The sequence below is a fragment of the Ursus maritimus genome, unplaced genomic scaffold (genome assembly GCF_017311325.1).
Source record: "Ursus maritimus isolate PB19 unplaced genomic scaffold, ASM1731132v1 scaffold_23, whole genome shotgun sequence".
In the NCBI taxonomy this organism is placed as follows: Eukaryota; Metazoa; Chordata; class Mammalia; order Carnivora; family Ursidae; genus Ursus; species Ursus maritimus.
In genome coordinates, this window is record NW_024424786.1 from 18640726 (window position 1) to 18656575 (window position 15850).

General features: G+C 48.9%; 1 protein-coding gene across 2 annotated transcripts in view; it reads right to left on the reverse strand.

The window, feature by feature from the left end:
* The window catches only part of WT1 (WT1 transcription factor), a 42451-nt gene extending 29079 nt beyond the window's left edge, over window positions 1-13372 (reverse strand). For both annotated transcript variants that reach the window (XM_040638918.1, XM_040638917.1), the window contains exons 1-4: window positions 13363-13372; window positions 11456-11578; window positions 10877-10979; window positions 954-1031 (exon numbers count right to left, since the gene is read on the reverse strand). In XM_040638918.1, coding sequence (XP_040494852.1) covers window positions 954-1031; window positions 10877-10979; window positions 11456-11578; window positions 13363-13372 — 314 coding nt within the window. The remainder of the gene's footprint in view (window positions 1-953; window positions 1032-10876; window positions 10980-11455; window positions 11579-13362) is intronic.
* Between the last annotated feature and the right edge of the window lie 2478 nt (window positions 13373-15850).

Genomic DNA, 15850 nt, shown 5'->3' on the forward strand with positions numbered 1-15850 from the left:
TGAAAAGCCACTAATACACAGAGATGTGAAGCTAGTTGTCTCGTCCAAAGTGTTGGACTTAGTCTCCTGCACCCCCCGGGCTGATGGTGGGGTAGAAGGTAGCATAGGGAGGCTGGAAAGAGCTTCTGCTTTGGAATTAGATCCAGGCTTGGAATCCCAGCTCTACCACTTAATATGATGTGAACTTGGGAAGTTATGTAACTTTCTGAGCTTGATTTGCTTGTTTGGAAAACAGGGTAACCATACCTAAGCCTTATAGTATTGTTAGGAAGAGTAAGTGAGGGGACAGAGACAAGCACCTGCTACATTGCCGGGACTTCAGTGGAGTCAGATCCTAATGCCCATTGACTCAGACTTGAGAAAGCAAACAGTGAGTTCTTATACTGTTGAAAGCAAGTCCCACCTATTTGCCTTTTAAAATTTCCAGGTGCAAGGAATCTCCCCTGCCTATGCTGTGTTCTCCTTGTTGTGACTATCGAGCATGAAGAGAACCCGTTGGTACAACCAGGTGTGAGCACATCTGACTTAAAAGTGTCCAAATCATCAGCAATCAAATATGAATTTGGATCCCGGGCATTATAAACCGAAAGTATTTCTCGATAAGATACAGAGATAACATCTGCGATATCACTAGCAAAACAAGCGTTAAATGAAGTTGAACTGACACAATTTTGAAGAACTCTAAAACAATAAGTAAAGGCCAGATTACGTTTTCTCAATATTCTCAACTCCCTTGTTTCGGACACACACAAAAATCCCGTGTTTATATTCCTAAAAATTTAATACTGAATACAACCCACCAACTAGGGGAGGGAGGAAAGCAGCTTAATTCTACAGAGACCCATGACCATTTTCCTAAAACTGCATTTTCTTCGTGAGTTATAAGCGCCTTTAAAATGGTTCAAACAGGTGTATGTTTTTGTTTAAGGGCAATGGAACAGAGAAAACCTTACCCCTTTAAAGTGGCTCCTAAGTTCATCTGATTCCAGGTCATGCATTCAAGCTGGGAGGTCATTTGGTATAAATTGTCACTGTTAGAAAAATATCCAGAGTTAGAAACACATAACTACAAAGAAATATACAATTATTTCTTCAAAAAGCAATGGTGTTTTACCTTTTCTTTGCAGCGAAAGCCTCCATGTTTTCCAAAATGACAGAATATCGTGAGTCTGAAATGATTTTGTTTTCACCCCACTGATTCCTGCACAGTTACTCACTTCACACAGACCAGAAAGGCTGTGAGAGTAATCTGGAAGCCTTTAAAAAACCTGAGTATAGCAAACACTGAAGTTTCTGAAAAGGTATTAAACCTTTTAGGGGAAGAGGCTAAAGGGAGTAGAACTCTTGAAAGGCAACACAGGCTGGATAACTCAACATTAAAGTTAAAAGCCTGGAGCTGAAAGTAAAAAGACGGCAGATTAATTATTCGTGAAAAGGCCATTAAGTTGTTTTAATCAAAAGGATAAGTATCATGTGGATTATGAGGGTCTAAAAAGTCAAAGAGTGATGGGTGGTGGATGGTCTAATACTCAAGGATGTGACAAGCAAAAGAAAGAGGATGGTAAAGTCTATGCACAACTGAAGGAATTCCTCTTGAGAAATTGTATAATCCTGGTACAAGTCGAATAGAGTTAAAAAAAAAAAAAAGCCCCAGTTCTATCAAGCTCCAAGAAGGAAAATAATGGCTGATCGTTTCCATTAAGACCCCAAAGGAGAAAGTACACTATCACGTAAACCAACCAAAAGTTATTCTCTCCTCTCCTCTTATATTCATCTCATTTCCTAGGAAAGCGGCAGATCAATCAATTAGAAGAGATCTCCCTAATTTTCAAGCTCTATGAGGAATACATTCAGTCCTGAACTGAAATGGTTAATTATGAAATTCGAGACCCAAGAGATGAATGGGCTGTCTGGGAACCCTCGGTCTAAACACATGACAGAGGAATACCTTCCCTTTACCTTCATAGCAGAAGAGAGAGAGAGAAGCTTTCAATGTCAGACCCCAAACCTAGACAATCTCTATCTTATCATGCCACGCCTTTGGATCGCTTCCTCGGGCAGAGGCAACACCGAATTTTAATTAAGAGAAGCTTTTGTGGGGCCAGCCAAACTGGGAACTTGTGGAGAGGTCGGGGAAATCACAGCAACTCGGAATAAATGGATGTTGCACCCCTCTAGGCATAGCTTGATAAATCATGGCAGAGTCGCTCTGCCGTTCGTATAATCACTCTGAAAATGATCTGGAACTCCTTTGTGGCGGGCACACAGGATAAGGAGAAAATCAGATTCCAGGAGGGAATTTTACATATGAAATGTGAAGTTACTTCAAGCTCCAAGTATGGTGTCCTTTCATTAGTGTATATCTGGACCTCATCATTCATCCTCGGGTCTGACTGGCTATTATGCTACTACAATATCCTACATATCAATGAAAAAAAATGATTAGTTTCTCCTGCAGCTTCTCCATTTGCAGTAGCGGCCCGTGCTGGTCTGTGCCACTACGTTTCGCAATTCCACAAATTCTTGCTGTAAGGCAGATGTAATTAATTCCTGAAGGACCCCCAATTTTTATTAGAAGTGCCAGCCCTGCTGCATTTAACACAGAAGAGTTTCTTGAACTTTCTTTGGGCTGACAGCTCATTAATAAGCAGCCTCCTCCACAGTCTCTACTGGTTTTTGTTCTCTTGCGCCTTTTCATCAAGCAATCCATTTATTAATCTTGTCATTAATCTCAGCCAACAGGCATTGTATTCCCCAGGCAGCTCTGTATTTTTGTCACTGATTTTTAAAAAATTGTTCACCAACTAAAATCACTCAGCTCCGCTTGACAATTTTCCTAGGCCCTATTGGGATGTGGGATCTTTCTGAAATTATTTCATCCTTGCCTAAGACTAAGACCATAATTTTCAAGAGGGCCGAGAAGCAAGATGGGGGACAGAAGTTTACGCACATGGGTTAATGAATGCCAAATATCTAACTTTATGATTTAGGAATTTTCTCACAGACTTAAAGAATAGTCCAGTAGATTCTTAAGGCTCTCTAGAAGGAAGAACCCCAAAGAGAAAATATTTTTAAGGCCATTTTCTCAGCCCCCAGAAAGCAAATTTTCCCAACTGAACAGTCTATGTCTTACCTTTATGTATCTTCCTAGTGTGTACTTAGTCAATACTCTATACTCACAGTATGACAGCTGCCTACACACAGCTATTGAGCACTTGAAATATGGCTAGTGTCACACACTGAAGTAAGAGTTTGACTGTGTTTTTAAAGATATTATTTATCTGAGAGAGAAAAAGAGAGAGGATGAGCAGGGGGAGAGGCAGAGAAGCAGATTCCCCACTGAGCACGGAGACCAACATGGGGTTTGATCCCAGAACCCCGAGATCATGACCTGAGCCGAAGTCAGACGTTTAACTGACTGAGCTACCCAGGCGCCCCAAGATTTTCACTATTTTAAAATAGAATATTTTAAAAATTAATTTCACAGTCTTATTTTTTTTTAAAGATTTTATTTATTTATGTGACAGAGATAGAGACAGCCAGAGAGAGAGGGAACACAAGCAGGGGGAGTGGGAGAGGAAGAAGCAGGCTCATAGCAGAGGAGCCTGATGTGGGGCTCGATCCCATAACGCCGGGATCACGCCCTGAGCCGAAGGCAGACGCTTAACCGCTGTGCCACCCAGGCGCCCCCTTCACAGTCTTATTTTTTTAATGCAGCTACTAACAAATTCCAAATTCCAATAAATTCCATATATGTGTGTGTGTGTGTGTGTGTGTGTGTGTGTGTGTGTGTATAGCTTGCGTTGGTTTTATTGGGCAATACTGCTCTATAAGTTTTAGGACCTTGAGCCAATCAGTTCAGCACTCTGTACCTCAGTTTTCTCACCTGCCAAAATGGAAATATTAATCTCAATCAGTCTAACTTTACAGGGATGCTGGAAAGCCCTAAAAGTGGCTCTTTGAAGACTACCCAGATAATATATTTTAATTTTTTCTCACCTATCAAATTTTGCACAGTACTTTTCACACATCCTCAGTATGTCCCACAACTTTGTGAGACAGATATAGTTATGATCCCCATTTATCAGAGGAAGACTGGGGCTTACAGAAGTGCCTGCGCTGGCTTGCCTGATGCCCCCATCCCACCTGCCGCACCCCTCTGAGGGCATCCTGGTATCCTTTGGCCTCCAAGCTCATCCTCTACCACTTAAATAACAGCAATCATAACATAACAATGATACAGACAAGTCTGGAGGTGAAAGAGAATATGCTTCAGGAAGCATGGTGACCTTCTCTGTCTCCAGAAAGTTACAAGATGCAAGATGCCTGCCACATCCCTTTCAGCTAAGAATGCCAAGATCGCAGGAGGAGCCCACTTCTGGTTTTAGTGGTCCTGATAGCTCAGCTTGCAAATCCTCTTGAGGGGAGAGAAGATGGGAAGGGCGATAGGGGAGACGGACTTTTGGAAAATCCCCAAGCTACGAATAGGTTTCCTGAGTCCAGTGATAGGATCGGAGCACCATTTTAACCACATCCTGCCTTCTGCTGGCTGGGGTTCCTCGGGGGCTCGGTCAGTCAGCTTGGCTGGCACAACCTCTTCACTGGAAGTCAATGACAGCATGGCAGTAACCGCTGTCGGGGAGGAGACAGAATGTGAACCCGAGCTAAAAATACCGGGCCCGAGCATGCTCCAGGTCTGATCTCTCTGGGCAATCTGTCAACACCCAGCTTTCATCATGAAAACCCACAGAAAGAGGCAGCACTGGTCAAGGAATATATGGCCTCTGACAAATAAAGCATCTAATTATTAAATAACCGCTGTAGGTGTCGACCACTTCATTCCCAGAGGAGATCAGATAAGCAGGTGGTTTGGCTCAAAGCAAACCACAGTGGTCACGTAGGCATTTCAGCTCCCCGTCTAACTCTGTTCGGAAGTGAACTCTGAAATCGCAGGCTGCCAAAATATATTCCAAAAGTCATGGTATCCTTTATATTTTTTAAGTAGATTTTTTTTAAAGGTTCCTTGTTTCCTATGTAAGAAATGTTTGAAGTTGGAAGCAAGGGAGAGAGGAAAGAAACTTCTATAACTGGGATTAATGCAAGTTGGAGTAAAATAAAAGGAAGTGAGTCCTAGCAAAAAGAGGAACTTAAAAGGAAATCGGTAGTAGATCATACAGAGTTTGTTTTGGCCTGGACTGCAGTATTACTGAGTTCTCGACCTCCACACAAAAAAGAAAGGAAGGGGGGGAGAAAGCCCTCAGCTATTATCAGGGCTGGGACTCCCCCACTCTTCAAACGCATGTGTAATTCAAGTATATTTTCATCTCTGAGTGTGTTTACTATATTCAGCAGAACAAGGTAGAAAAGTTCATGTCACCTCTGGAACGGAGCTCTCGAACCTGGTTGAAGTTGCCGTTACCTCTGCCAGATGGTTGTCGGCTGGCAAAGGAGCACTTTGGTGGAAGTAAAGAGTTTCCCCCACGAGATCGAAGAAGAAAAAGAAAGAATGAAAAAAGAAAATGCCAACCAGGAAAGATGCAGATAGATATAGCTGGCCTCTGTGATCAGAATTCTTGATGGCCAGCTTTTGCTGCAACAGCTCTACCCCACACCGACAGAGGCCTCTGCGGGTTTCCCCCTACCTGATAACCAGGGCTCAGGCACAGAGTCTGCAGCCAGACCTCCGCGCAGCCCTTTTCCTGCGTTCTTCCCTCCAAGGCGCCATGGAGGCTGCCTGTTGGGAAATTTCTGCCCAGCAGGCCATGGTGAATAATTATTTTACAGTCAATCTCTTGGTATTGTTATTTCTCTCAAGCTCACCAGTTAACCAAAGAAAAACCCACTGGGGATTCAACTTCTATTAATAAACACTTGGTCAGCACAAAAGTTGCAGGAATATTTGAAACTAGATTTTTCCCCCTCCCTGGAGACAAGTCCATTTCAAGCCTTTGGTTATGATAACACTGCCCACCCCTGGAAACCACTTCAGACTTTCGGCCTTCATTCGTGCCTACTGATGTGGGAAACAAATACCAGTATTGTCTTAAGTGGAACTTTACACCATGTAAAGTGTACGTAGATAGGCAAGTGAAAAGAGGCATTCTCAATTGTCATTTCATTTCCCTGGGCATGATCTGTCCCTCTGATTCACGTCTATGTGGAAGGCCAAGCTCAATGGTAGATAACGCAATTCCCGCTGACCTGGATTCCCCAGAAACTCTATGGCTGCTACGGAAATCTCTCTCACATGAAAAACAATCTGCAGCAACAACCGAATATTTGAAAGAATATTTGAATCAGCAGTTACTTCTTCCCAAGGTGGAAGAGTTTTACCTACTAAGCGGCAAAAGGAAATAGGCACATTTAAATTGGTAGCACCGTTGCTAAAGAAGGATATGCAAACTTAATAAAAGAGCAAGAAATGACTAGAATATCTAAAAAAAAAATGTGTGGGGAATATTTTTCAAATACAGGGCACAGAACTCCTTTTCAAAGTAGTTGTGAAGATCAACCCATAAACTGGGCAGAGTCAGGGATGGGGGGCTCCAAGGAGATCAGCAAGCAGAGAACGCAGAGGGGTTTGTGGAAGAAGATTCAAAGGAAGTGAGCAGGGAAGGCACGGCTAGCTGCTTGTTCTAGGTGGAATTCAGGACAAATTTGTGCTTAGTGAGAGTGGACTCACTACTCTCTACGCTCAGGAGAGCAAGAGGTCCAACCTCGCCTGGAAACTTGCCTCTGAGCACAAGCACAGTGCCCCAGAAGCAGTCCTTCTGCTGGGTCTGGATGGATAGGGAGAAGGGTCTTCAGGTATTTGGACTGAATTTCACCCCCAACAGCTCACACCCAGGGGTTAAGGCAAAGCTAGAGGAGTCTGAAGTCTGAAGGACAGATAGCTGCTTTGGGTGGGAGGGCTTCAGGAGAAAGCTCAAGTCTGCTTCTGACAGTACTCACCAGGAACAACGCTGCCCCCAATCCATTAAGGGCCTTCTATTGAAAGTTATGGATAAAATTAATGGATAATGGGATTTCTTTCAGAACTGGGAAATAAAGACCGTTCTCTAGGGAGACCCTGGACAGACGCCACCTTTGGAAAGAAAATGGCTTATTCATCAGGAGAGGTGGCCGGGTGAAGTGGATAGATTCTGAAACCTCACTATGTGAAATCAAACACCAGCTCTGTCCCTTACTGGGTCATATTGGGCAAAGTCACCTCCTAGAGCCTCCTCTGTGAAATGGGGATGATAACCTATTGCATGCCTCAAAGAGTCTTGTGGATTAAAGAAGCCAATACTTGTAAAGTACCTAGAGTGGTGCCCGGATGAAGTAAGTCTATATAAGCATTTGCTCTGCGTACTCATGAGCAACAGTACTGGTACAGATGGTGTAAGAGGAACATTCCAGGTGAAGGAAGCTGAGTGGCCTGGAATCCCTCCGAGATTTTGAAATCACAGAGACTGAGGATCCAGTTCTGGTCTTGATTCTGACTTGCTGTGTGACTTAAGCAAGGTATTTCGAGTCTCTGAACCTGTTTCCTCTCCAGTAGAGTAGAGATTAGAGTACCTATCTCACGAAGTAATTGGAAGAAGTAAATGAGTGAACAGAGTGAAGCACTTAGCACAGTGCCCAGTAGCACATAGTCAGCATGCAATAAATCCTCATCGTTTACTCATGTTTCATGCAGCTATGGTCACTGGGTCCCCTAGGGGCTGCAATCTGGTTTCAGAAGCCTTCGTGACCTTTAGACAGAACGCTACACACCTTCAAATTGGAGGGTGGCGGAGAGGATGGGGAAAACTATCTCCTATCACTTCCCATAAGTTGATTGGGGACATTTTCTATTCGCTGTCGTTCACATCCACACACAAATGTGTGCAGCTGTAACTCCTCAGATCTGTTACCTGAGAGAGGAGAGAGAGTCACTGGATAGTTCTCTCCTAACAAGAAGAGAATTTTGAGAATTTTCTCAAAGCAAATTCTCATTCTGCACTGCTTATTTACTATTAGTATATGTACCATTACCTTTATTTCATGGTGGGAGGGAGGACTAAATTCAAGATTGGAGAGACAGAAGCTTTGGAAGGGCAGCGGGGAAGAGGCTGGGCAGGCTGCCCCAGGGGGTCAAGTGCAACATGGCAAACGAAATACAAGCAAGCCTTTCCCAGGAGGTCCCAATTTTAGACAGAAGGGAATGGAGCCAGGGACCAAAGAAGCACCACTGAATATCTAAAACCCAAATGTTAAGCCATTAAGTGATAACAGTTTAGTTTTGTTTCCTATGCTTTTTCAAACATTGTATTCATAAAAGCATTTCAGTACCCTTTCAAACTTTTTTTAGGAGTAAGAAAGAAGGAAATGACAGAACTGCAATAATGTCGATGCATAGAATGAATTTTAAAACATCCCTACACCTGTCCATTCATCATTAGTGCAGGGGAAGTACCTGACCTTCGAAGAGTAATTAGAAATGTAATGAATTTAGGGTGAATGGAACTTCAAAGACAGTAGAAGCTTCAATAGAGCAAACCTTTTCCTACAGGAGTCACAAATTCTTTCTTAGATGTTAGTGTTTAGAAATTTTCTTTAACAGAAGAAAATGCTATCTTTGTGATGTAAATATAAAAATCAGAAGCAAAAAAAAATTCCAATTACATAGAAAGAAGAAAGGGATAAGCAAATATTTCCAAAAGATAAACCTGACAAAATTGCTTCATATAGTGGACAATCAGAAGCTGGATTAGAAATGTGAGAATTTTACCTATAAAATGCAATGCGAGTGACTTTTCCTACTTCCATGGCAACCACAAATTCAGCCCTCAGTCAAAATCCACCGCAAGGACTCACTTTCAGAATTGTTAAACCAGTGGCGGTGATCACTTTATCCCCACCTCCTCTTTCTAGGCTGCTCAGGCCCTGATGGCCCCTTCCTAGTGTGGTTCTAGGCTTGGGAGGGAGGAGAGTAAGAAATGTGTGTATCTGTGTCCCTTCTGAACCAGACTCCAATGCCTCCCCGACCCCAACCCCCAAGGAGGTATCCCAGCACATCTAAACAGCACCCACTCCACTGTCAAGGTCTTCCTCTCTACCTAAGGCTCCAATCAGGAATCAAGGAGGGAGGAGTGGGCCAAGGTCATCCCATAGGAAACCATTCCAACAACACCCCCAATGGCTACTCCAATAACAGCAATGCCACTCTGGCAATGGCAGGAACAGTTCCTCAAGAAGGGTGGGAATGGCCCTGCCACCACAGTTTTGCTGGTGGGAGTGGGAGTGTTCACAACAGAGAATGGTTGTGGGTCCTGCACCCATTCCAGTGATGGAACCCACCAAGGGGAAGCACAAAGGCTGTGGGCTTGGGACAGGACACTGGGACTGAGGTGCCAAAGAACAGAACTGGATTCTAGCTAGTGAGAAAGAAAAGGAGGATGAGGAGGTGTGCTCATTCTACCTCTCTCTCTCCCTCTCTGCAACCTTCATGCATTCCTTTGTTCTTTCTCACTCAAAGAAAGAGAGAGAGAAAGGAGAAAGGAAGGCGAAGGTGCAGAGAAGGGAAGGGAAGGGAAGGGAAGCATAGTGATCTCGAATTCAAGATCCAATTAGATATGCCGGATTTTCCCATCAAAAGGAAAGGCTTCCCAAGTCCGTGCGCCTCAGGCATACAGAACTGGAAGGGGCTCGACCCTGTACTTCCCCCGATAGGAGAATCATACCAGTCCCAGGCTCAATTTCATAAGCACACTAAGACTTTGGGATGCGCCGCCCCCGGCTGGGGAGCGAAGACTCCTTCCCCTCCTCCACCTGTGGGACTGGAGGTCCCCCAGGCGCGGCCATTCCCCCCACCCAATCTCCCAGGGCAGGCGCTTTTCCTTCCTTCATTACCTCACTACCTCCTTCCCTTGACGTCAGCCCCGGGTCCTCGAGCGGAGGGGGGAGGATGGAGATGAGTTTGGGGGCTGTCGGTATCAGGATCCCCGCTGCACCGGGGTGGGGGGTAGGGGCGGAATATGAGGTAATGCTCGCCCAATCCCCCGCCTCAAAGGCCGAGAGCAGCCACTTCCCTCCCCCCGCCCCACCTTCCAGCCCCGCGCGCGCCGGTGTGTGCACCAGTTACTAGGCAACCCTATCGGAGAAGCGGGATGCCGGCCAAGTTCACCCAAAGTTGAAGAATAAATTTGGGGGAGAGAAGGTGGAGGGTGGAGCGAGAGCCGGGAGAACGCACGAGGGACAGGAAAAAAGCTTGGAAGGAAAAGAAGCTGGTCTTCTGCCTCCCTGGAACGGGAAGGAGAGCCGGCCCTGGCTGGAGCAGTGTCCCCGGAGGCCACTGCTGCGACCCGACAACCGTCCGGCCCGCACTCGGGGTCGCGTCCAGGCGCGGGGCCTGGCGCTGGGCACCACGCCCACCGAGCGCCGCTGCAGCCAGACTGCAGCACACGGAGCAGGCTGTGGTCCGAGTGTACGCGCCCTCGAGTTACTCCCAGAGAAGGCCGGCCCCTGTGGCCGGTGGGCGAGGAGGGAACTGGGAAGTAAGAAGAACGCAGGGGGAGTGGACTCCATGTTTAATCTTTGGTCCCGAGGAAGCTAAGGGCTCCTTAAAGCGCCCTTAAAAAAATAACTTCTCGAAACGCCACTCTTTAGCTCAAACAGTAACCGCCCTCGTTTATATTCAAAACAGGAACGCCGGGAGACAAGGAAACCTACTTTCAAATCAGAGCCAGGAGATCCGCTTACATTTGCTTTAAGTAACTAAAAGCGTCCTTTGCCTCCAGGACCCTGCATGCCCACGGTCCAAGCTGCCCGCGTCGGACGTTCGCGCTCCCGCGGGTTCGCGGCCCCCTCCGGGGTCCCGGGGACCCAGACACGCTGCCGAGCGCCTTCCTACCTGCTGTAGGGCGTCCTCAGCAGCAGGGCCTGGCTGCCTGTGCAGCTGTCGGTAGGGGTGTGGCAGCCATAGACTGGGGGCGGCACAGAGTACTGCTGCTCGCCTGCGGAGAGCCGAGGAGAGCAGAGTGAGCGCGCCCCAAGGGCTCAGGGTGGGAGTGGGGGTGGGAGTGGGGGTGCGGGGGTGCGAGGACGCGGGCAGAATCTGGGAGAGAGAGTATCCCCAGCCAGGCTCCGAGGCTAAGCTGGGAGCAACTGGCCTGGACGCCGGGGCGTGCCAAGAGAGGGCGTCCAGACCGTAAGGAGCTAATCTGCTTCTCACTTCACATTCCCTTAGCAGTCACTTCCTAGTACACGGAAAAGACCTTCGAGACATTCGTAGGCTTGCTTGGGTAGAGCTGTCATACTAACATACTGGGAGTGCGGGCAAAGCTCAATCTTTTCTTTTAAATTGAGTGAGATTGGGCTGATTATTTCTAAAAATCCCTTCTCTCACCATGTGCTGTGGGTTGGAAATTCCGGGGACGGGGGTGGCACGAAAGGAGGGGAGAAGGACCCCACATCGTTCCCGCCTGCTTACCCAGAGAGCCCTGCTGGCCCATGGGGTCCTCGTGCTTGAAAGAGTGGTTGGGAAACTGCGCCGCGTGGTGCGAGGGCGTGTGACCGTAGCTGGGAGTCCCGTCGAAGGTGACTGTGCTGTATCCTGCGAGCGCGGCGGAGAGAAGCACAGCGTCAGCGGGGAGCCGGGTCCACTAAGCCAGAACCGGGGTCGAGGAGCGCCCAGCCCCTGAACTCGAAACCCCAGCGGAGGATTATGCCACCCCACCGGCCTCCAGAACTTTCGGCGGGAAGCCGGGCCCCAGACCAAAGGTGTGACCTCGGGGCCAGCTCGCCGCCCTTTCCCAATAAAACCCTGACCTCCCGCCGTTTCCCGATTCATTTACGCCCCTCGTCTTCCACGCTGTCTGCCGCTCCTGAACCGAACCTCAGGCAAGTGAAGTATGAAAACCGCCAACCACTCGCCAGAGAAAGTTCTTCACCTCCAAAAACAAACACCGTGGCTCTTGCTCAGGGGCAGCGCGGGCGAGCGAAATGAATCTGTTCAGCTGACCCCGCGCTGACTCGGAGCCGTAAATCAGGGGACCGCGCACCAACTTTCATTAATTACTCGGAGCCAGTTAAATGGCATGGGTCTTATGGGTAGAGTAATTACTGAGTAATGTTATCTGAGGCTGCGCGATCCGACACCACGACACCCAAGGCCCTCGGGAAAGCTGGTGAGGGTTAACAGAAGAGGCCCCTTCAGTTGGGCCGGCTGGCATCCGCCCTGTACCCTCCGCCTTACCCTCTCGGACCCAACTTGCATCCAGTGCGTCCTTACTCTGACCAGCATTGTGGGGGGGGGGGCACGTTCCTCGCGCCCCAGGCGGGGAAGCGTGCCTGTTCTAGAGTATACCTGACACTGTAGGTCCCTTCCTCTCCCTGGCAGTGCACGGGTCCCCTGCCAGTTTCCCTACCGACGGTGTTCTTCCCCAACTCTGCGAAGGCTGAGTAACAGAATGTGGTGTCTTGGTCGAAAAACGTGGTCGTCTTATGTGATTATTGTTATTAAATTGCTTTAAACATATACCCCACCAGCTTCTGGAAAACTGTCGCCACCTCTGGGGAAAAAGCATTCTCCAGCTACAATAAAGGTCGGTCCCGGGGCTCTGAGCGGAATGGTGGTATCTCTCTTTTTATGCGCAGGCCCCAGAGTCTCTGGTCTGATGTCCAGGCCAAGAGGCGAATGAGATTCTCCCGGAGCTTCACATAGGCTTCGCGCAGGGCCACGGTGCCGACCCATCCCCTGCCCATTCTCCCAACCCCCTCCCAGCCATTGCGCTGGATTCCAAACTCCATTCAATTTTTGGGAGTGGGATGGGTCAAACGGCCCTCCACCCCCACTCTTGCCCCAGGCATGAAGGAGGCTCTTCAACGAGTGTCTGTGAAGACTTAAAGGATGGACAGAGGAAGGAGACCGTTACCCCATCTTTGAAACATAACCTCCCCCAACAAAAACAAAGACAGCGCTTCTCCTGCCCACTCCGGGCAGTGCGGTGCGTCGGAGTGGGAGAGAGGGTCGGGGCAGGTCGTAATTTTACCGGATCGTACCAGGCAGGCAAAATCTCACACACTGCTTGGCGCCACAGGTTGACAATTCAAGAAGCCACCAGCTTTTACAACTTGCATGATCCCAGAGTCCTACATCTTTCGCCTGCTAAGTAGGCAAAGATAACCCCCGCCCCGTGAGCTGTTAGGCGTGGGTGAGCAGCTCGGGCTTCCTTTTGGGAGCCAAGGCATGGCCCTCTTTGAGGCCTACCTGTCAGCTTACAAACGAAATTTGGCTCTCAGTACCCAATTTTGCAGAGAGAAGGCCGAATTTTGAAAAGATATTTTTTAAATAGAGAGGAGAAATAGAAACCACAAAGAAATTGTCTCTAGACGAACCCTTCTCCATTCCTGAGCAGAGGAGTAGGCAGTGGCCCGGAGCACGTGCTGTCCTTGGAGGCGGGCTCCGCAACTGTAGGGTTGCGGGCTGCAGCTCCCGAACCGGCCACGTAGCCTCCGTGCCCCGCGAGGCTCCCAAGGGCCCCTCCCAGACAGGACAAGCAGACCGGGCGTTGGGGGGGGGGGGAGCAGGGGCCAGCCTCCAACCCCTCCCTCACGACCCCCGGGAAGGGCCGTGGTGAAAGCGCCTGCGGAGGGGACAGAGGGCTCTTTTAATTAGATGCTTATCGTACCCGGGACTGATTAGATCCCGCTGTCCTGGGGCCTCGTGCTGGGCCAGGCGCGGAGAGCGCGGGGGCGGGGGCCCAGGAAGGAACAGTTGCCGGCAGAAAGGGGCAGCGTGCTCAAAGGCTCCTTGTACAGGCCTTCGAGGGAGAGGCTCTAAGCGGCCAAGGTAGCGCTTTTCCCACGGTTAGTCTCTCCCGGGGAAGGGAGTGCAACCTTGACCGCGCAGAGAGGCGAGACACGCTCTGCGCCTCCCTCCCCCGCGCGCGGCATTGGAGGAACCCGGGAACCGCCTGGCCGGGCCTGGCCTCCCAGGACCTGGGGGGTAGAGTGGACAGCAGGCTCAGTCAGGGAGGGGAGTTAGAAGGCTGAAAATGATAACTCCATCACTGCGGCAGAGTAAGAAGAAATCTGTCCCCCAACGAAATACCCTCTCCAGCGTGACCCAAAGGGGGCGTTCGCCCTTGGGTAGAGCTGGTCTCTACACTTGAACCTAGGGTGGCCTGGTGATGCCAAGGCCGCCTCCTGCACTAGGAATTCTGAGCGCCCTTGGGGCTGGGGGAATCAGAGGCTGACTGACAAGCAATCTTTTTCCCCCCTCCTTAAATCCTGCATTAAGTCTGGGAGTATGCAAGTCCTCACCCCACTTCTGTCCTGACAAACCATCTAACCCTTACACACAGACTACAGTTCAGTGCCCATCCAATAGGGCAAAGGAAATCCATCTCAACAGAGGGGCCAAGATCCCTGGAAAAGGAGGTAGAAATAGCCTAGTACGGTCTGGGTTTGAGTCCCAGCTGTGCCACAGAGGGACCTCTTGCACACCTAATCTCTTAGAGCCTAGATTTTCTCATCCAGAAATAAGGGAGTCCTCCAATGTCAGTTTCCATGCAAAGATGCACACTCCCTTAATGCTCAATCCCCAGTGCTTTGCACAGAGTAGTTGCTCAATAAATGCTTGCTGAATTAATGTTTAGAAGATTAGGACACCATCTATACTATTTAAGAAATGGGAAAAGAGGGGGGATGGCATGATGCCTGGGAGTGCCAACTGTCCTCTCCTGTGGGCCAGGGTTAGGCTGCTTTGCCTAAGGACAGGGATTCAGAGTCTTGATTCCTCTCTGCTGGAGCTTGGCCCGGGTCTGCTGATGGCCATTCCCATACTCTGGGGAAGGAGCTGATGCCCTTGCTTCCCCCAACACAAGCCTCCTGCCAGAACTTGCATTCTTGGGGAAGCCACAGGAACCCTAGAAATCAAGAGAATCAATCTAGAATCTCCAGGCCTAAGGTTGCCAAGGCCAGGGCTGAGGCTGGAGCAGCTTCAGTAAGTCCCAGCTGCCCAGTAAGTCCCAATAGCCAAGCAAGCATGACCCACTTACATTTTCAATATAAGAAAAACCTAAACCCACAGACGGGAACAGCCTTTCACGTTGTGGCACGTGTCTGGGGCCGGCTCTCCACTGGGCTTTTCCTCAGGATAGGGAGAAGAAATCCTTCACCTGCTAGTCCTGGTCTCCAACTCCCAAGCCTTGTATCTTTTTGGCAACCAACCCCATGCTGAACTGATGGGATCCCAGGCACCAGACCTGCCTACAGAAGGGGAGACCCAAACAAAGTGAGAGAGCCTAGGTTCCAAAAATCTCCACAGAACCTAGATGGACTCAAAGAAATGATAACAGCACAGTAGTATCTTGAGCCTCAGAAACAGACCAAATGCCTTCTCAGGCCCATCCAAAGAGCACATATCCACACACAGATACACTCACACCACACACCTGCCTGCCAGTCTTGCCATGTCTGGTCCTGTCCATTTTGGGTGGTCTGCTGCCTTCTGAATTTAGAGACCCAAGCCAAGGGAAAGCTGGGCTTCTGCTCCAGTGGCATCGACCTTCAGGCGGGGCCCAACCCCCACGTTGCTCATCTCAGCTCTCCTCCTACAGATGGGGAAACTGAGACCTGGGGATTTGTAAAAGGTGACAACAGCCTGCTATTTAGAGGTGACGCTATCAGAGAATACAAGCCTCTGAATTGACACTGAGTTGTTCCAACATCCCTTGAGTGGGAAACACTAACTTCCACTTAGGAAACACCTAGAATGGAGGGACCTTGGGTGCTGCTTGAGATTCCTCCACAGAACACGGATCTCACATTCCCTAAACGAAGAGGGGAGGGTGGTTTCGATTTCAGCAGGGCTTCTGGTGAG